The sequence below is a fragment of the Protopterus annectens genome, chromosome 1.part0 (genome assembly GCF_019279795.1).
Source record: "Protopterus annectens isolate FY-2018-M chromosome 1.part0, PAN1.0, whole genome shotgun sequence".
Taxonomy (NCBI): Eukaryota; Metazoa; Chordata; order Ceratodontiformes; family Protopteridae; genus Protopterus; species Protopterus annectens.
In genome coordinates, this window is record NC_056725.1 from 1,927,605,905 (window position 1) to 1,927,632,129 (window position 26,225).

The 26,225-nt window shown below is 38.0% G+C and overlaps 1 protein-coding gene across 1 annotated transcript in view; it reads right to left on the bottom strand.

Annotated features, from left to right (window-relative positions):
• RAI14 (retinoic acid induced 14) overlaps positions 1–26,225 on the bottom strand; it is a gene marked incomplete in the record, with an annotated part of 1,743,343 nt that overhangs the window by 306,510 nt on the left and 1,410,608 nt on the right. Inside the window, 1 exon segment of the mRNA XM_044070211.1 lies at positions 14,981–15,067. Coding sequence (XP_043926146.1) covers positions 14,981–15,067 — 87 coding nt within the window.

The following is a 26,225-nucleotide window of genomic DNA, read 5'->3' on the forward strand; positions in this document are numbered from 1 at the left end:
CTGAACCAGACAAACCCATTTCACGGGGAACTATATACACTGCCAACAGTGCACAACATTATGGAATATAAGCAGTAATACTGCTCTTTAGAATTTGGCAGTGTGGCCAATGTTCTTCGTGGTACCCTTTTTCTCAAAGCTTCTGCTTTGAAACTGTTTCCACTTCCCTTTACTTGAAATATAATTTTAATAAGTATTCTCTACAAGGTTACTAACTCTTTATTTGACATTTAGTTTTAATAAATATTCTCCACAGTTAGTGTCAGCTGCTTTACTGTACCACTGACTTCTTTTCTGGGTTGAGCAGCTTTGATGCACAAATGATTCCAGTGCCTTTTGTCTTAACTTCTGCAAACTGAAAAATGAACCTCTGTGATTCTGCAACTCTGTTTAAAGTGACCAATCTTTTTCATTTCACATGGCATGGCATATATTTTCCATGACACTTTGTATTATGGAACATGTGCACAAATGTTTTGTAAGACTTCTCTTTTTAACTAGCATTTTAGAATTTAAATACAGTATGCATGCTGTCCAGCTACTTTTTCAATAATAAGCATAATTAATTTCCCCCTCATCTCAATCTACCTTTTCAATTTTTCCTTCTGCTTGTCTAAATCTAGAAATATGCCCTAAGAAATTAATATTCTTGCCACTTTCCATATCCTAACTCTCTTTAGTGATAAAACAGACAACTAAGTAGTCACTACCTTGATGTGCATTTCTTCAATTTCATACTTCGCACTGTGTCTGTATTTGCTGACACAAAGTCAAGTTTTTTCCTCTCTAATTGGTTCTTCTAAAGTCTGCCGGAGCATTCATTAATGTTTTCTCTCTCTCCATCCTACATGTTGGAATACCCTAGTTCACCTTAGTTATGTTCATAGTTTAATCAATATAATTCTGTATCTTTCTGTTCAAATTCTAGTATACAGATACTAAAAGTGCTGCTTGTTCCAAAATTTTCAAACCCAAATAATCCAACACTGAAAGCCTGATCTGGAATTTTTTTATTTTTATTTATTCATTCTTAGTTGACAGAGTGAGTCCAACTAGGCTACTGCCTCCTTTCAGGGCTAGCCTGAGGTGGTCACAACTAGGGGAAATTTAGCCAGGGCATTGGGGGAACTTCCCCTAGTCTTGCATAGGGGGAAAACATTGCGTGTGATGCTATCATCTTCTGGTTTCCATTCCAGGTGCAAAGGTGGCCCGGAGAAACCGGAAGAGCAATAGAGGAAGAAACCTTGTTGAATGAGCTGTTAGGCAGTTCGGAAATGGTAGCAACACTACTAAATGTGATGACAGATGCAAAAATTGTCAAAGCCCCTGTATTGGAGGAGAAAGAGAATGTGAAACTGAGCAATGTGGTGGATCAACAGCTAGCTGATACTGAAGAGGTGTTTCAGCAGAAGCTGTTTGTGAGTCAGAGAATCAAATGGGAAGTATTATTACAACCCACCAGTCCAAGGGTTTGTAGGATGATGATCTGGAGCAGTTAAAAGAACAGAGTGTGCCAGAGAATGGGGTAGCAGCATTGTGGAGTGAGACAATGGAGAAAATAGAAGGGAGAAAAAGTGAATCGGAAGAGAAGACCTATGTGCAAACTGTTACAGAAGGAGACGGAAAAGGAGAAGAAAAAAGAAGTTAAGAAAGGGAATACCATTTGAATAAGTAGTATAAAGGACAAAGAACTTGACAGGTATGAAGTCTGGGACTCACTGTTTGCGCCACTGGGTGTTTCTGCAAAAAGAGGTAAGACAGTTTATTTTGATTAAAAAAGACACTTTTTGTGACTTATTATTTGAAAATGGACACTATATGAAGAATTTCTTACGAAATTATGAGTTAAAAAAGAATGTCTATCCTTGGTCAGAATATGTTATTCAAGCTTTTTTTAGACAAACGAAGAAAACTATAATGGTGCAGTTTAAAACAGATGTACAGGCTGCTGAATTAAAAATACATTTAATGACTGTTTGCAAAGATGTGATGGACACTACAAATATTTACGATGAAAGACGACTGTGGACTGGAGTTTGGGAATGTAGGGTTATAATGAAAATGGAAAATAATAGTGTGAAGCATATACCAAGTATTACAAATGTGAATGGTAATAGAGGTTTTGTTAAATATAGAGGTCAACCTAAAACCTGCTTTTTTTTTTTTACGATAAAGATGATCACTTGATTAGTGAAAGCAACAAAAGGAAATGTTTTATATGTGGACAGACACGGCATGAAGCAAAAAATGTGAAATGAATTGTAAAAAGTGTGGTAATACAGGACATGTTTGGTTAGATTTTGAAAATGAGGAGCAACAAATTGTAGAAGAGGTTATACAAGATGTGGAACAAAAAAAAAAGATACAGTATAAGAAAAAGTAACTCAGAATGAGGTGGACAAGATTACAGATACAAATGTTAGAGAAGGTAAAAATAAAGGAGAGGAAGAAAAAATGATATAACTGAAGATGAATATGTGGACTGGCAAACAGTGAAAGGAAGAAAGAATTCTACAGGAAAAAAAGTTAAAGAAAGGAAAAGAAAATACCCAAATGTATGTTAGTCAAAGAGCATAAAAAGGTAAAGGATGAGTTCCTCCTTTTATTTTCTCTCCCCTTCTTTGTTAGAAACTGAAAATATTAGCTATTAATGTGAATAGTATGAAAAATGTTAAGAGGAGAATTGACATTAGAATGGTGTGCATTATTGGATGCTAATGTGATTATATTGGAGGGTATTAGATTAACACTGGAAGAAAGAGTACAAGAAGAAAACATTATGGAATGGAACTTATTTGGAATATGGGAAAGGAAATGTGTTTGGGCATATATATATTATGCCAAGATAACTATAACATATTAGATGTCACAATAGTGAAATTAGGACGCATTACTTTAATAGATTTAAGATGGAAAAGTAGTGTTTTCAGAATTATTGCTTCATATGCATATACCATCAAAACAGAAAGAGAAGAAATGTTCAGAATGCTATTAAATTATGTAGGTGTTAACATGAATATAACAATAGCAGGAGATTTTAACTGTGATTTAAGAATGAACAGTAAAAAAGGATATGATGTTAAAACAGTTAATGAAATCATGAAATATGGCAAATTATATGTATGGGACTGTAATCACTGGACCTCTAACAGAAATGAGAATATGACTGAAATCGATTAAATTTTGATATCAGAAGGGTTAAAAATTATACACCAAGGAGTGAAAAACACTGGATTTTCTGATCAATTAGCAATATGGATAAAAATACATGAAAAGGAAGATTATACAAAAATAGGAAAAGGAATTAAAAGATTAGCTGAAAAAGAATTAGAACAAGATGACAAGAAAGTAATATATACACTATTGGAGAATCAAATAGGTATGGGATAGCTTTATGAAAATTGGACCACATGGTGGATTAGCTTTAAAGAAAAATATAAAGTATGTTTTTAATAATGTAGTGAAAACAAAAGAAAGAAAGAAAAAAAAGCATATACAATTTTAACTCAATAAATATTAAGATATAGTAAACAAAGACAGAATATTCTGTGTAAAAGAAAAATATAATATAAAGATCAATAAGCTGTTATATAAACAAAGATATTGTTTTCAAGGGAAAAAATGAAGAAGATGTGCCTTATTTAAGTAAATTGGTTAAAGAAGAAAAAAGAATAATAACAGAGTTCAAGAATAAAGAAGGAATACAAGTAAAAACACAGGCATGTATAAAATAAATCATTAAGGAATATGTATTTGATTTATAAACTAAAAAAAACAAAAAAAAAACAAAACAAAATATGAAACAAGCAGATTAAATATTTCTAGAAAAAAGTATAAGTATGAATAATTAAATGAAGCATTAAAAGAAACATGAAGACATCAACAGACTTACATGATATTGAATATAACATGTATAATGATATTTTCAAAAAGCTAAATTCATAGAAGTATTGAATGAATGGTTGGAAATAAGAATAAACTATAAAGAAATATGCATAGGAGTTATAACATTTATATGGAAAAAAGGAGACAAAGATGAAATAAGGAACTGGAGACCTACAACTTCAAACAATACAGATTGGATTGGACAATCTAAATTGGCCCTAAGTGTGAGGATGTGCGTGCCTTCTGTGGAAGGTTGGGCACCGGGCTGGCAACTCGACACTGTAAAACTCCACTGCCAATCATGAGCGGACAGATGATCCGCTGTGGCGACCCCTAACCGGGAAAAGCCGAAAGAAGAAGAAGAAGAGGAACCTGACTAGAAAGACTGCTCATGTATTTCATTATGCCTTGCTATATCAAGTAAGTTATTAGGGAATAGTAATTTGTCTAGATTCAGTCAGGGATATAGTGCAGCTTAGTTTAGAAATTGTTTTTCTTTATTTGTATGAGTCTGACCATCAGTGTTATTTTCAATATTTCCTGTGATTTGAACTCTGTGGTTTACTATAAATATATATTTAGTATTTTCTTCTTCTTTTATTATTAAATATATCTAAAACTTTTATTGTGGCTGGTCCTTGTAGAAAGTATTTAAACTTTACAGAGAATGCTTATATTTACTTGGTGACACTGTGTGGGCCACTCTAGAAGGCCTAGCTGTCAACTACTACTATATGTATTAGTATTAATAACACAATATAATTCGACCCCCTCAGTTAAGGACATTAGAGTAGCTGATTGTGGAGTGTCTGGTGGTGGTGATAACTACCTTATACTATGGACAGAAGGGGCACAGCAGGTAAATCTGTGCCAGCCTTTCCCAAGTGTGTGTGTGTGTGTGTGTGTGTGTGTGTGTGTGTGTGTGTGTGCGCGTGTGTGTGTGTGAGAAAAATCAAATCTCACAGTGTATGTGTGTGTCAGCTACTTGTAGCATGACACAAAGCACTGGGCTTACAGGGAGGGTGCTGTAGATTTTGGCTTGGACACTTGGCTGAGGACCTAACCCTACAGCTGTACCACTGGGAAGTCTTATTGGGGACCTGGAGGGAGACAGATAGAGACAACCAGACTACAGACTATGTGTGTCCCCTGTATGCTCTTAAGGGGAACTGGGCTTTACGCAGAGAAGGCTGCATCTGGAAATACTGAGTGTATCCATTTGTATTCCAAGTGCAAATCCCTCTCCAGTGTCAGTGGTGAGGATTCAGGCTCCTTGATTTCTGGCCCAGTGTGCAGACTACATTTTCACTGATTATGAATATGATAACTATATTAATAAAATGACAGACAAGGCAGGATATAGAAAACTGAATGAACCACAATTACCAGTAATGTATACCAATGTGGATGATATTGTAACAATCACAAGTAATAATATGTAAACAGTCATTCAAAAGTAAAATGTATTATTAAATGAAATTGGATTATGTATAAATAAAGAAAAAAATGAAGGTTTTGGTCTGTCTGATAGGAAACATTAAAGACATAAAATTTAATATGGAGTTTATAGGTGTTTTGGGAATTAAGTGTGGATAAAATGTGTATGTAGAAGAAAAATGGAAATATTATTCAAAGAAATAACAGAGATGACAGTATTTTGCAAATCATTTTGATTTTCATTTAGGAATAAGGCTTACTTGATAAATACAATGATGATAAGAAAAATTGCTTATATAGCAAATAATTACATGATTCCTACAAAATATGAAAAAGAGATAATGAACATATTTTCTTTTACATGGGGTTCCAGGTTGAATCTGGTTAAGAGAGGAATATTATATATGATAATAGAACAAGGAGGACAAGGGTTGTTGAATCCTACAGTGTATGCAGCATCAATGAACTTATACAAAACCTTGAACTGTTACATAAAAGGAGAAAATATTATTGATACTATTGTCAAAAAACAAACGTCAAGAGTTTTGGGAGAAAATGGAGGCAGGTAAATGACTTAAAGAAGATGCAAATGAAGAATTTAACTAGTATCACAATAAAACCATGTTATGGAAATTAAAATCAGATAAGGTTGAGAAGGAAAGAAAAGAATGGTTCCAGAATATTATGAAAGCTTTTTATTATACGGATCCATGGAAAGATTTAGAAATAGAAAAAAAGAAGGCAATAAAAATGAGATTTCTATGGTATACAAAGATTCATGAATCCAATGTTTTCTTATGGAGATTGTCCATAAGAAATTTGCCTGTTAGGCAAACATGCCATATAAAAGGAAACAAGACAGAATATTCATGCATGTGGGGGAAATTAAACTACTGAAAATGAAGTTATGTACTTACCATAATGTTCCATCGATGTTGTCCATCTTTATTTATCCTTGACTGATGGGTTCAGTTCCGAATATTGGAACTGGGTATGGTTTTACTACTCTGAACTTTTAAATTCAGTGTTTAGAGGAGTTTTCAGGGTTCTGAAGAAGTCTATGTTTAGACAAAGGCACTTAACCATGAGTTGCAGTGGTTTTGCCAATAAAGGATTGTTTCTTTCTACAACAACTGTAAACTGGAGTGGTTTCTGCCATTGTTGGATTCATTTGCTGTGGTCTTTGGATTCCTGGTCAGCTGTTTTTTTCTCAACATCAGATCATGTGCTTTTAATTGTATAAGGGCAAAAGATTTATGGAATGGAACATGTAAATATAATATGTTAAAGGATTTTAAAAAAGTGAAACAGATAAACATGAATATGATTGAATTTGGTTTCTATAGTGGTAAAAAACAAGAAGAAGCTAAAAAAATGGACAGAATGTCACATGGACAATATGGACTGAAAGAGTTAATAAAATTAAGTATAACGGAAAATGGGTATTGGCAAAGATTTTGGAGAATATATTATGCTGGTTGTGGACTAAAGGGTGGGGGGACACATTTAAAATAATGTATAAAATGTAAAAGTTTGTAAATATTTGTAAATAACATAGATATGTAAATATTATGCATTGTTCATAAGCCATGTGTATGTATGTATATATATATATATATATATATATATATATATATATATACATATGCATACACACACATATATATATATATATATATATATATATGGTTTCACTTCAGAATCTCGAATTACTGAAAACTCGAACTTACATGTATATACATATTAAAACGACTCTTGTTGATAGGTACCATGGGATTTTTTTACATCCACCTGAGCTACCACTATCTCAGGCAGATGGGGCCTTGGTTTAATGCCTCATACGAAGGAAGACACACTCAGAAGTGCAGCAGCCCCCTTATGCTGTACTGCAAAGTTGGTATTGAAAATTAATCTATGCAATTGGGTTGGGAAAGAACCCATAGCCTTCCGATCTTTCAGCACCAAAGATGAGTGTGGTACTTGTTGTTGCACCATTGAAACTGCTTCCAGAAACACATAGTAAGAAAACCTAGTGTACACTGGAAATAATGAACTCTATGCTCAAGGACAGAGCACATACACATACAGACAACTGACAGAATAACAATAACATTTTCAATCAGCAATACTTCTTTCACCATAACTACCAAGAACAGCTATACACCCACACTAACCAATATGACATATCAGAATCACTGACAAACTGCTTTGGATGCGGGATCATTACTATCACTTCATTCCCATACTGCATACTTTTACACAAGTTAAATACATGTGTGGAGACAGAGTGATGCAGTCTGATCAGAATGTTCTTTGTTTCACACTATGACACTGCATTACAACACTTCATAATTAAGATTTTTACATCTCTAGTTAGGTGGAACTGGAACTCAGGAAGGCCTAGCTTTTAATTCAAAATTCAGCACCAACACCGGGACTTTCAAGAAAGCTGCACACTGAGCAACTGCTTAATTTTATCTCTCACAGTGTGAAAGGAGAAATTCAAAAAAGAGAGCCACTGAACTTGTCTTTTTTGGGCAAATTTTAGTAACTGGCTAGTAAGTGAACTGCCTGGATGATGGCAAAAAAGAAATCCAAAGAACCTGAAAGAAAATCAATCACAAACGGTAAGGAGAAAACACTGACTGTGAAGAATTCTGCAGCTGTTCAGCAAAAAACAGTGCAAGCTCCATATTTGGTGCAAGACATGACCTCCAGTAATCTAGATGAAAAAATAAGTCAAATGTACTCAGAGATGATTAAAATAAATGAAACACTGAAGAAGTCTATCGACTCAAACAACAGAAGGCTGGAAAATGGAAGAAGCTTTAAACAGATATTCAGATGAGTTGATAAAAATGCAAAAAACAGAGGTGAAAATGAAGAAAAAGATGGCTGAGCAGGAGACTGCTCAAGAAGAAATACTTCAAAAAAAAAAAAAAAAAACAATAGAATTATTAGTCAGAGCACATAGGGAAAACCTCAGAGTTTCTGCTGTACAAGAGAAACTGGAAAGAACAGAATGTATTAATTTTATGAAAGCACAAATAAGTAGCTGGACTACTACTCCATAGCAGGAATTGTTAATTGAAAAGACAAATCATGTGTATGTTCCAAACCTGGCCATGAGAAAGCAATATAGACCTTTAACAGTAAAGATGCAATCCTACCATCAGCTAGAGTTGATTCTGACAGAACTGTTCCAGAAGGACAAAGTACTAAAAGTGGGAGACAGTAGAGTGCTTTGTGGAAAATGATTACTCACTGTACACCAGGCAGAAGAGGAGAAAAATTATTCCAGTAATCAGGGAATGCTGAGAAACAAAAGTGCGATTCAAGCTGCTGTATCAAACTATTTTCAGAATATTCTTTCCTAGACAGTCAATATCACTTTTGATGCAGAACATGCTAGGGAGGAAATACAAAAGTTTGTCCAACAAAAAGTGAGCTATCAAACAGATTGTTCTTCTGGTAATAAAGCCCATACAGAGATTGCCAGTGAAACCATTTCAAATGTTTCCAAGGAAAATGCTTAAGAGAGGGAAAAAAAGCACAAGAGTTGACTAGAAGATCTAAGAGTACATTTGAAATGAAGCAGAGACTGGATATGGGAGATGGAGATCAACTAACAAAACTAGCAACTCAAAAATTTACAAATGTGGGATTACAAAGCATTAATTACATTTGTGAAACATGACTGAACAAAATATTGGACTTCTCTGACTTTGTTAAACTTGTAGGGGATTCCAAAGCATATGTCCTACTTCATGTCAATGTTTGGAAGAACATTTAGGAGAGGGGAAGAGGGAAGAAAGAAAGATCTAAATGTAAGTATAACAAAAATGTGCTCTTAACAGTAGTATTTTTTATAATACATGACATAAACTGCATGCTATAAAGTTTTCTCAGTTAATTTTTAGTGTAATCGGATATGAAAGTAAACAGGTGCCCCTTTCTTTCTCCTTGTTCAGTTTTACGAAATGTAGGCACGGCAATATAAAAACAGAAGAAACATCTGGACAAAAGAGCATGAGACAAGAAAAAAATATGTGCCTTTTCTTACTCTTGCATAAGGGGAATGACTGGATTAAGGCCCTTGGCTTGAGCTAGTAACAAGTTTTAAGGGGAAGCAAATAAACACACACAAAAAAACATTAAATATAATAAAAGGTTTTCCTCTAGCAGTGCTTGTAGGCAACTGTCTATCTGGTTCTCATGTCTCTATGGACACAATCTGATAAGGGGCAATAAAAACAGAACATTTCTTTCTTTCAATGGCTGGGAGACCATGTTTTCTGAAAGAAATCAAGTGATTTTCTAATCTGGGAGAAGAGTAAAAATAAGGCCAAAACAGACAGCACTTAGTGGAAGTAGAATGACAGGTTATACCATGCGTCTTAGCATGGATCACCTTCATTACAGCTTAATCCAAGTCTGTGAGTGTGGCTGTCAGTCTGGGGCAACTGCTCCTATTAGGAGGATTAAACTTCAATACTTGAAGATGTACATAATTCTGTGTGCTAGTATTAATTTAATAGATTTTAGTGGTGTTCTGGGGCAGTGCTTTTTTTTTGAGAGTTTTCACTAAAACAAAACGTTTTGTAAGATCTAACATAGGTTCAAATGGATATGACAAGAAACAACTGTATACGTTTTGTAAGATCTAACATAGGTTCAAATGGATATGACAAGAAACAACTGTATACAAGAGCAATCTGGCAAATAGTGTATGCACGTAAAACAAAAGCTGAAATTAGACATTTAAAAAAGGCTGTTACACATAACCAGTAGGAATAATAATGTCTTAACATAATGAAAACACTTTCTACATTATCTTTAAATGTAAATGGTCTCACAGACATATACAAAAATGTAGTGAACTATATTGAAAAAATGTAGAGTGCAGATAGCAATACTACAGGAGACACACTTGGAAAGAAGTGAGCATGTGAATTTGATAAAAAAAAGGATTTCACGATGGTTATTCAGAGGAATAGCTGGGACAAAGGAAAAGGGAAGTGTTTATATTAACTGTATGAGGAGCTCCAACAATGACAGAAGAAGAAAAAAAGATAACAATGGTAGTACTAAGGGGATACTGGTGAAGGATGAGCATTACACTGGCATGCATTTATATTCCACCTAAAACCGCTATAATAGAGGTTAAGAAAATTCTGGGAGAATTAAACAGCTTTCAACAGGGAATATTACTTATAGGTGGAAACTGGAATTTAATTTGCAGCAGTGAAGATGTATCTGGGGGACCCAGAAGGGAAAATATAACAAAAGAGGACAGATACTTGAAGAAAGCTATGAAAATATTTGACATGAAAGATATGAATTCAGTAGCAGGAGTTTAGAGTGAATTTACATATTATTCCCCAAGTACAAAAACTGAGCTAGGCTAGACAGAAATTATATTTCACAGGAACATGTGCATTTAAATGAAAGTTTTGATAAGCATCCAATAACTATTTCAGATCATGCACCAATAATAAATAAAATAAAAATGCAGTGTAACAAAAAAAATGAGACACTACTTACTAACAGGACAGGAGGAAATGAGATAAAAATGGTGATGTATAACCAATCTACAGGAAAGTCCCCAGGAATAGATGGCATTCTTGTGGAAGTTTGGGAGCCAGGAGGGAAAAATGATAAATATCTGGAAGGTTTTGTTTAACTGTATTTTAAAAGAAGGAGAAGCACCAATACCCTGGAAAAAAACAGTGGTGGCTACCAATGGTAAAGACCCATCAGATCCAGTTATTTCAACTCTAAACAATTATTATACAGTGTTTATGTTTATAAAGGCTAAAAGAATGGCAAAGCTGATGCTAAAATGAATATATATGGATTAATGTGGTTTTGTAGAGGGGAGGCAAACATTCAACAACATTAATAGAACAATGATGATCCAGAGGGAAGCAGAATACAATAAAATACCACTGTTGTTGGTGGGTCTTGATGCAGAGAAGGCATTTGACAAAGTAACCTGAGATTTTATGAGCAGGGCAATGGAAGCATTTGCATTCCCCGATAAAATTATGAGGTTGATTAGGAGGACAGGTGAGGGATTGGAGGTGAAAAATAAAGTGGGTGGGTTCCTCTCTGTTAAGTTTTGTTTGAATAGAGAAGCGAAACAGGGGTGTCTTCTTTCCCTTTGTTATTTGTGCTACATTTATAACCATAACCATTGGCAAAGAAAATAATGGACTCAGAAATTCAAGGATATAACTAGTATGGTAAGAAAAGCTGGCTTTATTTGGAGATTATATTATTTTGTACCTGATAAAACCAAAGGGCATTTCAATGTTGTGGAACATTCTTTGACAACTTCAAGTCTTTTTGGGAAACAAAATTAATGAAGACAAAACAACGGCAACAGCTGTAAGCTATGTACCTGCACATTACTTGAGTCAGCAATACCCATATTTATGGAGACATGGTAAAGTGAAGTACTTAGGAGTATGGGTTAAAAAGGATTCTGTTATGGCAACAAAGGATGTGTGGGAAGAGACTAATCAAAAGATAAAACAAAAACTGAGAAATTGGTAGCTCTGGTTTTATGGATATGGATAGCAAGATGCAAGCAGTGAAAATGTTTTACTCCCTTTAGTTTTATACACAAGTCAGGCATATTTTTGTTGTGGATAGCAATTAATGAAGAGTTGAAAGATTTTATCTGGCAAGAGAAGAGGGCAAGAGTCATGTGGGATAAATTTATCCTTCTAAAAGAATGACGTGGTTTCGGATTAACTGATTTGAAGGGGTATTTCAGAGCTACACAGTTAACGCTTCTATACATAGCACAAGCAGAAAGCTATTATTCAAAGTGTAAAAGCGTGATGATGAAGCAGGGGGAAGCTCAATAAATAAGACGAGACTGGGATTTTGGATGCCGATCCTTAAGGAGAACAAAACAACAACCATACAGAATATTATATTCATAAAATAGTAGAAAATATTCTAAAAACTAAGCAACACAGGAATGCAGAAAGGAGATTCTGCCGATAGGGATGACTGCAATTAGGGCTACAGAGAATAGGCAAGAGGGGGCTGGAATTTATGGGAGGAAAATGGCAAAAGAACCAAGGTACTGGGAGCAAATAATTAGACAGGCAAAGGTAATGGAATGGGAAGAGGCAAAAATTAATTTGGACTGCAGGCTAGAGATTGCCTTCCCTATCAAGGACTGATATCACAATATAGGCAAATAAAAGGAATAGGGAGATGCTTAGTGAAACACAAGCATTTGAAGTGTTTTAGTAGACTCTAGAACAGAAGCTGCTGTTCAAGAAAGGATAATTAGTAGGGCATATAAAATACTGCATGACAACTACCGGAATCTATCAGAGGACGTTAGAAAGGATTGAAAAAAAAGACTGGATTAGCAATTCACAAAGAAACGATGACAGAATTTATATATGGCTTACAAATACACAACACAATATATATATGGCTCCCAAATATACAACAAAGTTTAGACGATTTAGGATCTTTGCTTGGAAGTAGCTGCATTGGTATTTTTATACACCAAGCAGACTGCAAAGAATTTTTCCTCAGGTAGACTGCAAATGCTGGAGGTGTAATGGGGAACAAAAGGTAATTGTGAACATATTTTTTGGGAGTGTAATAAGTTGGCAGACTTTAAAAATTTCTTGCATATTACTCTGTCAGAAATACTGGGTGAGCAAATTGGTGTAATAAACAAATTATTTTTTTTGAGCTATGATACAAACTCAGAATTGTCTAGACATAGTGAGGCCTTGCTGAGTTTAATTCTGGTGGTTGCCAAAAAAGCAATTAGTAGAAAATGGAAACCAAAGTCTAGACCAGCAATACTAGAAGTAGGGAATATAGTAACAGAGATAAAAGAGCTGGAAGTGGGATCTTTAGAAAAGGGTAGGAGCAAATTACATAGAAAATATGGGAACTGTGGGAACAATACATGCAGAATAACGTTTTAGAGGAGAATTGAGGATTAAGGGAAGGCAGAGATTAAATGAGCTATGTATTGTTCAAATGACAATGGCCGTATAGAAGATTATTTGTGATGTAAAACATTTGCAAGTGAAAATATGTCAATATGGTTTGTTTTCATTTATATAAATGAATGATTGTGTATGTAATAAGTGATAATTTCAAAAAAGATGTTTCTTGTTTAAAAAAACACTGGCATGACTATCAGTACTTCTGCTTGACAACTGTATATACACAACTGCTCACACTACTACTACAAGTGAGTATGCACAGCTTCAAGCAACATCAAACTGCATCTGTAGACTTGTGTTACACTCCACATGCAAACATTAGTGCCATCTTCTATATAACTGGCTAGCATGGATCCCATACATTAAAAGGCGATAATATGTTGGAGTATACTTTTCACTTTTTATATTTGTTTTAAGATTTGTTAACTGAGTAGGTGGGCTAGGTTTCCATTTGGATGGAATCTGCCATTTGATTGTTCACAGGCTGGACAACAGTACATAACCAGTTGTTCAGATCCAATCGACTTATTCTTTCACCTCACATTCTCTAAATTAATATAAGAACATTTTTAAGCTTTTTCCTGTCAGACCTCTTCATTTTCAAACCTGCTTCCACTAGAAGTCATTGGAATTTTGGACAGTGACTCTTCAAAAAAGACTCAAAGAACTGCCACTGTAGTATATAAACAAGTTGTTATGAAGCTGAAAAAAAAAAAAAAAAAAATACTGATGTATTGTTAATGGTGGGGGCATTTGATATGCTTGAAGGCAATCTGTAACACTTACTTTTGCTATAGACCTTTAATGCAGTTTGACTAACCTTGAAAATTAAATACCTAGTTATTCACTGTTCTTGCAGTGATCATGAGTAACATGGTGTGTTCTTTTGCTGATGACATTTTCATTCACAGCAGTTTTGTAGCTGCAAATAAATCAAATGACAACTTCAATGACTACTATTTTTTTTTTTTTTGGAATCTGACATCTGTTTATTTCTTAGTTGCTAGACAGTATAGGTTTTTATGGTTTATGAATGTTGCATGCTTAGATGAAATGCATTTGCAGCTTAAGTTTAAAGATCATAGCTTTGCAGCTGGAGAGTAAACCCCGCTTTCTTTTTTTATTGTGTTTTTATGAAACTGTACTGTTCCACTGGCATGTGCAGTTTCAGTCCTATGGGTTCATTTGTAAGGGATTTGCTTTTCTGCATTTCAATGCCATGCCACAAGTCTATGTTGACTGACTGTAAACAATTTATGTGAGGCAATTTGAAATAATACTTGCTTCATGTATTCCTTGAGCTGCTCTTGATGGCTTAAGTTGTTTCTGAAAAGTATCACATATCACCATATCCATCAAGGTACCACACAATTACACCGATAAATAAATAATACCTATCCTGAAACTACAAACTAGCTGCTTCATCTAGTAATGCTTTTCTAGGATAATACATTTTGAGAGTTGATGTTTAACATAACATAATCGGCTATATCTCACACGTATTCCTACAGATACAGACCAATAATAAAATTGAAAATGCTGACAGTTAAATATAGTAGGAATAGAATAAAATTAGTTTCAAAGAAATATTGGGAGACCTTCACAAAATGGTATTACTAAAAAAAAAACTTCCATTTTAAAATAAACTGCACTCTTATATATACCTGTACGTGGTCTCCAGAGCTTTCTTTCCCTGGCACAGGAGATGAACTCCTTGATCTTGGTGATGATGTATCATTACATGGACAACTCTGTGCAACAGAAAAAGTGATGTCACTAAGTATTCAATTTGGGTAAGATCATATTCTTTGTAATACAAAAGAACATTTGAATTTCTACAACTGCAATGGATTAAGCATAACAAAATACAAATGTTTTAACAGTAGTTTAAATATAGTATAAAAAGTAGAATTGCAAAACCAGTCCCATGGCACAGACGGACAAAGGCCTTAAGTCTGCCACAGATGACCCGTGTTCTAAATGCAGCATGAGCACTGGACATACTGGGCAGGGGATGACGGGAATCAATGGCAGATGATGACTAACCCATTCTGGGAGAAGGGAGGGAGACTAAGTAGGCTTGCTGCAATAGTGCCACTAATACACTGGTGAGCTACTTGCAGCAAACAGTAAGACAATTAGTCCGGAAGATGCACATAAGCTGAAACACTGCTGTAGGGTAGTGGTGGTGGTGGTGATGGGGTTAGGGCACAATTCCCAGCAGCAGTATGATACTGCACCAGTATCTTTACTCTCCACAACAAATGTAGGTCAGGGTCAGCCTGGGGAGGCTAAGGTGGGTACGAAAGACCTTAAGAGTATCTCAATGAGATCATTTGCAGGGTTAAGATTTGATAATAAGTATTCTAATGTGTAAGAAACCAAGAAGATTACTGAATCAGCCACTGTTCATACGTCTGTAGAGGAAAGCAATCATATGCAACGATAACGATTATAAAGGTATGGTACAAGTAGTTTGCTGTAATACTAGCTGGTTCAGAAAAATTAGTTTTGGAAGAAAACACAGTTATATAAAATGTTACCACAACAGTAGATGTCTTTCTCTTTAGTGTTGCAGTATTCTTCATTTAAAGGATCTCTTGCCAAGTGTAGCCCAATGTCCAGCCAGTATACAAAGCCTTTAGCTCTTATAGGTGCTACATGTTATATGTATGCTCCTCAAGCAAGAAGTAGGGCATAAAGGTGACATAGACATTCAAACACTCAGAAATGAAATATCCCCAGGAGGAGAGAATACCCTCAGGGACAAAGAGGAACACGTGCATCCAGAATGAAGAAGGAAGAATGTCCCCTTGGCCAAGAAGGTAACCAGAATACAGGTCAAGAGCTAGGACAGAGGGAGAAGCCTGGAGGGACAGAACACTGCAACTCCAAAGAAAAGGACATATGCTGTTACAGTAAGATTTGACATAACTGTAATGTCCTTCCATTTCACTGTTGCAGTATTCTTCACCTAAGAGAGAGTACAAGAGCTTAAGAGGAAGCCTGGGAGGAGGAATGTACAAAGGAACCCTACACACACTCATGCAGGATAGCTCTGGCAATGCCAGCTCTGGCCCTGTAAATAACATCCAACTTACAATGTTTAGTGAACAGAGGACCAAGTAGTAGCCTCAAGGATGGAATTGGTATCCAAACCCTTGAAGAAAGCACCAGTGGAGGCAATTTCCCTAGTATAATGTGCCTTTACAGGCAAGGTAAGACATTTTATTTTTATTTATTTTATTTTACATTTGTTGACCGGGCTAGTCTAGCTGGATACATGTCCATTTTCAGTAGAGGCCCGGGGAGAAAAGCTCCAAAGAACATAAGTCGATAGACAAAATATCAGCAGATCAGTAATTATTAATACATTCATAGGCAAAATAAAGCAAGCAAGTAGGTCATACATATTGTTTAAAAGAGGTACAGACTTATGTAGATGGCCTAACATGGCTACATTGTAGACCTTTAAGGTTTTGGGTTGGGTAGAGGCTTCAGTGGGCCTGGGATGTTTGCTGTTAGTCTGGATTAGAGCAAGGGCATAGCCATTGGGAGTTTAGGAGAACCTTGAGGTGTTTTTTGAATTGGTGAAGAGAGGTCATGTGTCTTAGGTTGTTTGGGAGGGCATTCCAGGATTTGCCAATGGAATTGGCATAGAGTGCCTCACCTCCCGAGTTGTTAGATTTAATGGTCTGTACTTGTAGACTTTTGGATGACCTGAGGGACGTAAGGTTGGAGTAGGGGGTAAGTATTTTGTTCAGTGAGGGGGTTTTGTCTGGATGGTTGATTGCTTTAAATGCCTCAGTGAGTTGGTTGAGTTTGAGAATGTTGGGCAGTTCTAACCATTCCAGTGTCCTTAGATTTTGGCAGTGATGGGTGCGATAGGGCATACCTGTTATGAATCTGGCTATATGGTTATAGGTTTTAGATAGTTTATTGAGCTCTCTCTTGTTGAGGAAGGAGAATATCGGGGAGGCGAAAAGGAGTGTGGAGAGGAGGTGGGTCCGGGCGATAGTTAGTTTGGTGTGCGGGGTTAAGAAGTTCTTTATTCTATACATGGACCCGAGTTTCTTGTTTACCGACTTAATGGTCAGGCTGACATGCGTATCAAATTTCAGCTTGTGGTCTATGGTCACCCCTAGTAGTTTGGTGTGGGAGACAGGTTCGATTATGGTCCCATTGTTGGAGGACACATGAAAGGTTGGGTTGTTGGTATTAGGAGGTTCTTTTCCTTGAGAGGTAATTGGAGTGGGGAAAAATAGAAGTAATTTGGTTTTGGTTGGGTTGAGTAAAAGTTTTAGTTCCGAGAACCATTTTTCAACTACGGAAAAGCAGTTTTGGGTTGTGACTTGGAGTTTGGTGAGAGAGACGTCAGAGCAGATCAGGGTGGAGTCGTCTGCATATTGAATGCAGGTGGCTTTGGGAATGATGGAGTGTAGACCATTTATAAATATGGAAAAAAGTAGGGGACCAAGTATAGATCCTTGGGGAACACCGATGTTAGTGGGGAGTAGGTCTGATAGCCTGTTTTGCTACTGAACCGCCTGTTTTCTACAAGAGAGATAGGCGTTAAACCAACTTATGGTTGATTTGCTAAGGTGATAGGTTTCCAGTGTGTGGAGCAACTGTTGGTGATTGACCATGTCGAAGGCTTTCGAAAAGGTTGAGAAAGAGCGCAGAGGATATTAATTTATTATTGCGGTTGTGGTTGACTGAGTCAACAAAGGAGAGGAGAGCAGTGGTTGTGCTATGGTGGGGGCGGAAGCCATGCTGGGTGTTAGACAGGAGGTTGTTTCGAGTAAGATGGGTAATGAGTTGCTTGTGAACGCAGCGTTCCATGATTTTGGCTAGAGGAGACAGTATAGCTATGGGTCTGTAGTTAGATGTGTCAGTGGAGGACACTCCTTTATGGAGAGGGATAATATAAGAGATTTTCCAGATTGAGGGAATAGAAGCTTCAGAGATGGTCCGGTTGATCAAGATTGAAACAGGGTAGGCTATGGCGTCAGATGCTATTTGTAAGTAATTTGCTGGGAGTAAGTCAGCCACTAAGGTGGTTGGTTTGAGTTTTTTCAAGAGGGTTCGAATGTAGGAGGTGGATGTTGGTTGTAGGTTAAAGGAGGGTTGAGTTGGGTCTTTAGTTAAGGTTACAGCCGAGGAGAAGTAGTAAGCTGACTGGCGAGGGACTGGATGGTCTCGGTAAAAAAAGAATTAAAAGTGTTGGCTATATCACCTGGATCTTTGCCCATGAGTTTCTCCGGGGTGGGGGTGGTAGATTTACCTGGATGAAGGAGGTGATTAAATCCAGCCCAGAATTTTTTAGGATTATGCTGGTGTTTGTCTTGGAGGTGACAGAAATATTGTTTTTTATCCCACATAACGGCTGCTTTGGTTGAGTTTCTAAGCTGTACAAACTTAATGTGATCTAGGGGGGTTTTAGTAGTGCTCCATTTGTTCCAGGCCTGGTCTCGGAGTTTAATTTTGGTTTTAGTATCTTTTGTTAGCCAAGGTGCGATACGTTCCTTAGTTCTAGTAAGTCGCTGAGGAGCGTGAGCGTCAAGTATCTTGAGGAAAGTGTCGTTAAAGTATGACACACTCTCATCTAAGGGTAGAGTTTTTAGGATGGTCCAATTACATGCTTTGAGGTCTGCAAGAAATCGGTCTGGGACAAAATTCTTACTGTTCCTAACTAATCTGGTTAGGGGATGGTTTGTAGTAGGACATTTGTGTTTTATAATAAAGGTAATAAGGTGGTCACTAAGGTCGTTGGGAAGGGTCCCTGCAGTATAGTTATTTGGATCCTTGTTAGTAAGAATCCAGGCAATGATGCTCTCTTTTTGTTGAGTATTTCCAATTCTAGTGGGAGATAGAATATTTTGGGAGAAGCCATGTAAGTTGATGGGGAGAGGATTTGAGTGTTCGGAGAAGAGGGACCAATCAATATTAACGTCCCCTAGTATTAAGGTTTCTTGGGGATAGTTGGTAGCAAACCAACTAAGAGATTGTTCTAGGTTTTCAACGTTTTTGCCTGGTGGTATATAAATTACTATGAGATTAAAACATTTTTGGTTGTTTAGGCATAGCTTGAGGGCAATCAGTTCTAGGTTAGGGATTTTTGGAGGTTGGAGTGGATTCATTGTGATGTTCAAGGAGTTCTTGAACATGACTGCTATTCCTCCACCCTTTCTAGTTATTCGATCGGCCCTAAGGATATTATACCCAGGTGGGATGATTTCTTCATCCTTAGTGCTAGGTTTGAGCCATGTTTCTGATAGACACATGATGTCAGGGGAGTGGGTGGCAAGCAAGGCATGCAAGTTGTGAACCTTATTATTGATACTTCTTAGATTGAGGTGAAGCATAAGGAGGGAGCCCACCATGCTTCTGGCTGCTTTCAGGGAGTTAGGGCCTAGGTCAAAATTAGGGCCCATCGAGCTTCTGGCTGCTTTCAGGGTGTTAGGGCCTAGGTCAAAATTAGGGCCTGGGTTGGGGTGGATATCACCATCTTTTGTGATGGATTTTTCAAGTAATTAAGTATTTTTTGGAGTTTAATTAGTAATTTAAGATTATCCTTTGTTGTGGGTGCTTTAGGGTGGCGGAGGGTAGGATAGCTTCTCTTGGGAATCGGGTTATTAACAGGGTAGTGAGAGGGAGGCATGAGATTGGAGGGGTTATGGGAGTGTAGGGCGGTATGACCCTTGGGGATGTAGGCTTCTGCTACGGCTAGAGTTTCATAACTTGTTAAAAGATAAGAAATAATAAGGAGTAATGAAATGGAGGGAAGGGTAGTAAAAGAGCTTCTATCCATGTTGTGAGGAGATGTTGGTGAGTGTAGTAAGCTGGGGGAATTACCTTGGTAAAAAGGAAAAAAAAGCTGGAGGGGGGAGACTAGAACGTTAAAGGAGAGAGGTTAGTAGGCGGGCGGACAGGGGGAGTAGCCTTAGAAGTATAGACAGAAAGAGAAATGGGAGGGAGGGAGAAGAGTCAGAGTGAGGTACAGTTGTGATTGGTTGGTGAAAAGGGGGATGGCCTTAATGACCTAATAAATGTAGAGGTAGTGGGGGCGGGTGGGAATAGGGGGCAGGGTGGGGCGGAGCAAGCCCGAAATAGCGAGGGCGGAGCGGGACTACACCACAAGGAGTTTCCCTGGGTCTTAAAGGTAACAGTGTTCAATGTCAGCTTGCTGTTTTTTTCTTTTTGCTGGGATAACCAGTAAGATAATAGCCTGGTGTTTAGATCTGGTACTGTCTAATTCCTGCCACAGACGCTAATCAGACAATATACTTTTACTTAGGATAGTCTTTTACCCTGAGTCCTTTAGGAGTTTTACTCTAAATGCAGAGGTATTGAGAGGAGGCTGGTCTGTGCATTCGCACTGGGAGGGAGTCCAAGCAAGTCAGCGATGATAGTTTAGGTGCCACGCCAGCATCTGGCATGGGGACTATCTAAAGTGAGAATAAGGGAGAGATAGTGGCTTTAGTAACAGACTTCAAGGTATCCTTAGTATAGTGAGATTAATACAGTAGCATTGCCATAGTCTTAACAGTGTTAAACACAATATTTAAGAGACAGTAAAAATATGACTATTTTGTGTGGCTACCAATGGTAGGACTTGTTCAACCAAACATTAACTATTTGGACTTTCTGCCCTATGTGAGTTAACAGTACAAACAGCTCTTTAGTGATAGTCTAATTAATCAGGTAAGACAAGTATGCTAAGCGACTCATGAATCTAGGCTGTTAACAAGCAGGCAGAGATTATTAGCGTTTTAAATGAAATAGTAGATTTAGAAAATGTGGCTGAGCAACACTCTAATACGATGAGGTTTTTAGAGTGAATTTGAGAAAAAATAAAAGCGCAACACACATTCTACACAATATAACACAACATTTCCATTGTTAGTTTAAAAAGGTCAAACTCTGAAGCGATGCTAGACAACGCCACGAGGCATCCAGCCCATCAATATGAGCGTGCACAACAAGCAGAACACTCGCGTAAAGCAGTGTTCAAATATACAATGCAGTAAATACACGCTAACTTAGTGTTTTCACAGTTTAAAAAGGTCTAACTCTGAAGCGACGCTAACACGCTAACTTAGTGTTTTCACAGTTTAAGAAGGTCTAACTCTGAAGCGACGCTAACAAGTAGAACATTTGCAGTGTTTTCACAGTTTAAAAAGGTCAAACTCTGAAGCGATGCTAGACAACGCCACGAGGCATCCAGCCCATCAGTATGAGCGTGCACAACAAGCAGAACACTCGCGTAAAGCTACACCACAAGGAGTTTCCCTGGGTCTTAAAGGTAACAGTGTTCAATGTCAGCTTGCTGTTTTTTTCTTTTTGCTGGGATAACCAGTAAGATAATAGCCTGGTGTTTAGATCTGGTACTGTCTAATTCCTGCCACAGACGCTAATCAGACAATATACTTTTACTTAGGATAGTCTTTTACCCTGAGTCCTTTAGGAGTTTTACTCTAAATGCAGAGGTATTGAGAGGAGGCTGGTCTGTGCATTCGCACTGGGAGGGAGTCCAAGCAAGTCAGCGATGATAGTTTAGGTGCCACGCTGTGCGCATCTGGCATGGGGGACTATCCTGAGTCCTTTAGGAGTTTTACTCTAAATGCAGAGGTATTGAGAGGAGGCTGGTCTGTGCATTCGCACTGGGAGGGAGTCCAAGCAAGTCAGCGATGATAGTTTAGGTGCCACGCTGTGCGCATCTGGCATGGGGGACTATCCTAAAGCGACCAGGCAGGAGGGCAGGTCAGTACCTGTGCTGGTCAGTACCGTGCATTTGCCATGAAAAGAATAGCATAAGGAAATGGTCTTAGAAATCCAGGAGGATATGGTTTGCTTAGAAATAGCCAAAGTCCTAAGATGAAAAAAAAGCAGCTTAGATTTGCAAATAACTTTAGTTTTATCTAAATAATATTTGTGCTGAGTATGCAAACCCCAAGGTCTAAAGAACCTTCTCACTGGCAGACTGTGGATAAGGAAAAAAGGAAGAAGGAAGATGAATAGATCAAGGGGCACCTCATTACCATCTTGGCCATAAGAGAAGGATTAGTGGGAAGAGACGCCCAGTCTCTTTGAAAAACTAGAAAAGGAGGAACAGCCATGAGAGCCTGAAGTTCGGACACACTCTTGGCAGAAGTAAGAGCCAAAAGAAGAACAGTCTTCCAAGTACAGTGTTGCAGGGATACTGAAGAAGCAGGATTTTTCAAGCACAAAACTGAGGTCCCAAGAAGGCAGAATAGGCTTCCTGGGGGGCCTTTTAAGAAGGATGCCTTTAAGAAATTATTTGACCTCAAACCTAGAGGCCAGAGGAGGAGTCAAGTGGAGACAAGCAGAGATTGCTGACAGGTGAGCTTCAGCTGAAGAATATGCCAACCCAGCATGGAGCAGATCACACAAATAAGAGGGAACCTAAACAGACAGGGGAGCCAGATGGCAAGAAAGCCAGAAGACAGAAAATGCTTTCAATTTGGACATACAGGATTTTCTGGTAGTGGGTTTCCTGGCCTCCTGCAAAACCCAGATTACGTCCTCAGAAAAAAGTGCCTAAAAGGGATGAAAACCCTATCACCTGCATTGTCAGTTGAAGAGTGGACAGATGAGGATGGACAAGCAATCCCTTGTCCTGTGTGAGAAGGTCTACTTGGTGAGGTAACTTGTGGTAATTATCTTTGGCCAAGTGAAAGAGAAGGGGGAACCAATGCTGTCTGGGCCAAAAGGCAGTCACCAGCAAAATTCTGGGACAGTCCCGTCTGATCTTCTGTAGACCTCATGATAACGGGGGGGGGGGGGGGGGTTACAGAAACATCCCTTTCCAAGGAAAAGACAGGATGTCCACTTTCCAACTCAGAGGACGTAGGACTGTAGAACAGAATATACGAAGTTGTCTGTTCAGAGGGTGAATAGATCTACCTGAGGAATACCCCACCAATGGACACTGTCCTGGAAAAAATCTCTGTGAAGCCTTCATTTGTGAGCTTGTGTTCTGGACCTACTCAAGCAGTCTGCCACTAGATTGCCACTAGATTGTATTCTGAAAAAATGTAAACCGCCTGAAGTGTCACTGGAAAGCAAGATCCCAGACCTGAAGGGCCAGTCTGCATAGGAGGTAGGACCTCTTGCCCTCCCTGTTTACTGACATATCACACATCACTGTGGTACTGTTGGTGAAGGCTTTGAGGGTCCCATGATGGAAGAGGGAAGGAAAAGCTTGCAGAGCCAAAAGCAAAGCCCGCATATCTTTTACACCGACATGATCCAACCGCTGATGAGGAGGCCAGAGATCATGGACCTGTAGGGGCCGACAAGAGGTTCCCCATCCCACATCTGATGCATCCATGAAAAGCTCCTGAGTGAGAACTGGAGCCTAAAAGGGAAGCCCTGGATTGGCAGAGAAATGATAAATCCACCATTGAAGCTTGAGACAAGGAAGAAAAGGAACAGGGAACTCCAGTGGGTGGCAATGTTGAAGCTACACCGATTTGAGGTACCATTGAAATTTCCTCATATGCAGCCTGGCAAGAGGAGCATGGGATTGGTGAAGGCCATAAATCCCAGAACTCTGAGAAATTCCCTAGCTGTAACCAAGAACAAGGAAAGAAGAGACTAGAAAAAGGTTGTCAGGGACCAAACCTTGGGGACAGGAGGAAATGTCAGCATGAGAACGGACTGAAGCCTACATCTGAAGAAAACACAATCCTTGGAAGACATTAGAACTGATTTCTGGAAGTTTATGGTGAACCCTAGACTGTGTAAAAGACAAATGGTAACCTGGAAACCCTGCAACAGACTGCTGGGAGAAGGAGCATGAATAAGCAGATTGTCTAGATAGGGAAAAATCTGTACACCCTGAAGCGTGCAAAAAGCAATGACAAGACTGAGGCATTTGGTAAATACTCCTGCGGCATTAGAGAGGCCAAAGGGCAAATCAGAGAACTGAAAATGTAAGGAAGAAACACAGAAATGTAAAAATGTAATGAACAGAGGATGACTGAGGATGTGAAGGTATGCATCCTTGAGATCTAGAGACACCATAAAGTCCTGAGGAAGGAGAAGAGGAAACAAGCTCTGAATGGACAACATGCAAAAAGAAGGGATCATGAGAAAGATGTTGAGTAGGGAAACATCCAGAATTGGTCTCCATGTACCCTCCTTCCAAGGAACCAAGAACATTCTGGAGTAAACTTTTTCCCCACCTGTGTGGCAGAAATCAGCTAAATGGTGCCCTGACCCAAGAGTGATTGCACAGCCTCTGGAAAATGAGGAAGCTGTTCTTGAAGATGTTGAGGAATGCCAGAAATGGGAATAAAGACTACCAAAACATGAAATATCCCTGACAGATAATTGACAGTACCCAAGAATCTGAGGTGATCTGTTGCCAGTTTGGAAGAGACAAGGAAAGGCAGTCAGACAGACAAGGGGGGCCTGGCTGAGGGGAAGGGAAGGCCAAACATCAAACAGAACCAGGCTTATCATGAAAAGAAGGTTTCTGGGACGAAGTTTAAGTAGACTTAGGAGGAACATGTCAAGGACCCTTCTTACCCTTAGAAGGGGGGAAAGTCTGTCTATGAACAAAGACAAACTTGGAAGGACAGTTCCTGTGAAACTTGGGAATAAAGGAAACACTTGTAAAAAAAAATGGACTTACAATACCAGAGATAGAAATAAAACTACTTTAATCCAAGCAGTATAAAATCATGAAGCTTTGGTAAAATATCCCTTCATTAGCATGCAGTAGGAAACAATCAACATTCAGTAAATTATATAAAACACATGACACAGTGGATCAATCAAACAACATACATCAAGTTACTTGATGTATGAAGTTTTAAATTAATTTTATTATTTATGCTGTTTGATTGGCCCGTTGTGTCATGTGTTTTATATAAATTTACTGAATGTTTATTATTTCTACTACATGCTGACAAAGGGATATTTCCCAAAAGCTTCATGATTTTATACTGTTTGGATTAAAGTAATTTTATTTCTATTTATGGTATAATAAGTCCAATTTTTTTTACAGTGGTTACATTTTTGTTTTACCGTTGACTTAATTTGTGCGGTTGCCTGTTCATTCGAGTGGTTGAACAGGGGAACCAAGAATATGCTTAAGTTCCTGCAAGCACTAAACCTTATCCTGGAGGAACTTAAGTCCGCAGCAAAAGCCCCCAAAAGACTTTTGTTATCCAGAGGTGCATCCAAAAACTTGGCTTTGCTATCATCAAGCAAAGCCTGAAGACATAGCCAAGAATAATACTTCATCACTGAACTAAGTTGCAGCTGCCCTGGAAGAGGCATGAGCTGCACTGTAGCTGCAGTTTACTGAATGACGACCAACCTGAGAAGCGGCCCCTATCAGGGAATCAAATACCGAAAGAATAGAAGCCTTCCCATCAGAATCAGGAAGGTCAGATATCACCTTGGGAACCTGGGAAATGAGGGTCATAACATACCTGCGCATACGAGTCTGACTTAAGTGATCAGTTCTTGACAGAGATGGAAAAATTAAATCTCAGATAAGATCTCGAGCACTTCAACACTACAGTCTTTTATACTTTCGCTGACACTTTCTCATAATCATTAAACATTCATTCATTCAGTCATCTAACTTCAGAAGGATGTGACAATTGGTGGATGATTTACCTTACAAGGCAACAAATCAGCCACTGTTTCTTGCTAACCTGGGATAAATTTCATAAGATGGAAGGCAGTCCTGAACTGTAATTCACAAACCATAACACACACTGAGATCACAAATTGTCTAGCTAAAACAAAAAGCACTGCAGAATATCACATGCAAAACAATGAAAACACAGCATGCCCCTTTGAATGTTACCTAATAGGCAGAACACAGACTGCAAAGACTACAGTTGGTAGGCACTTAAGTTACCACTT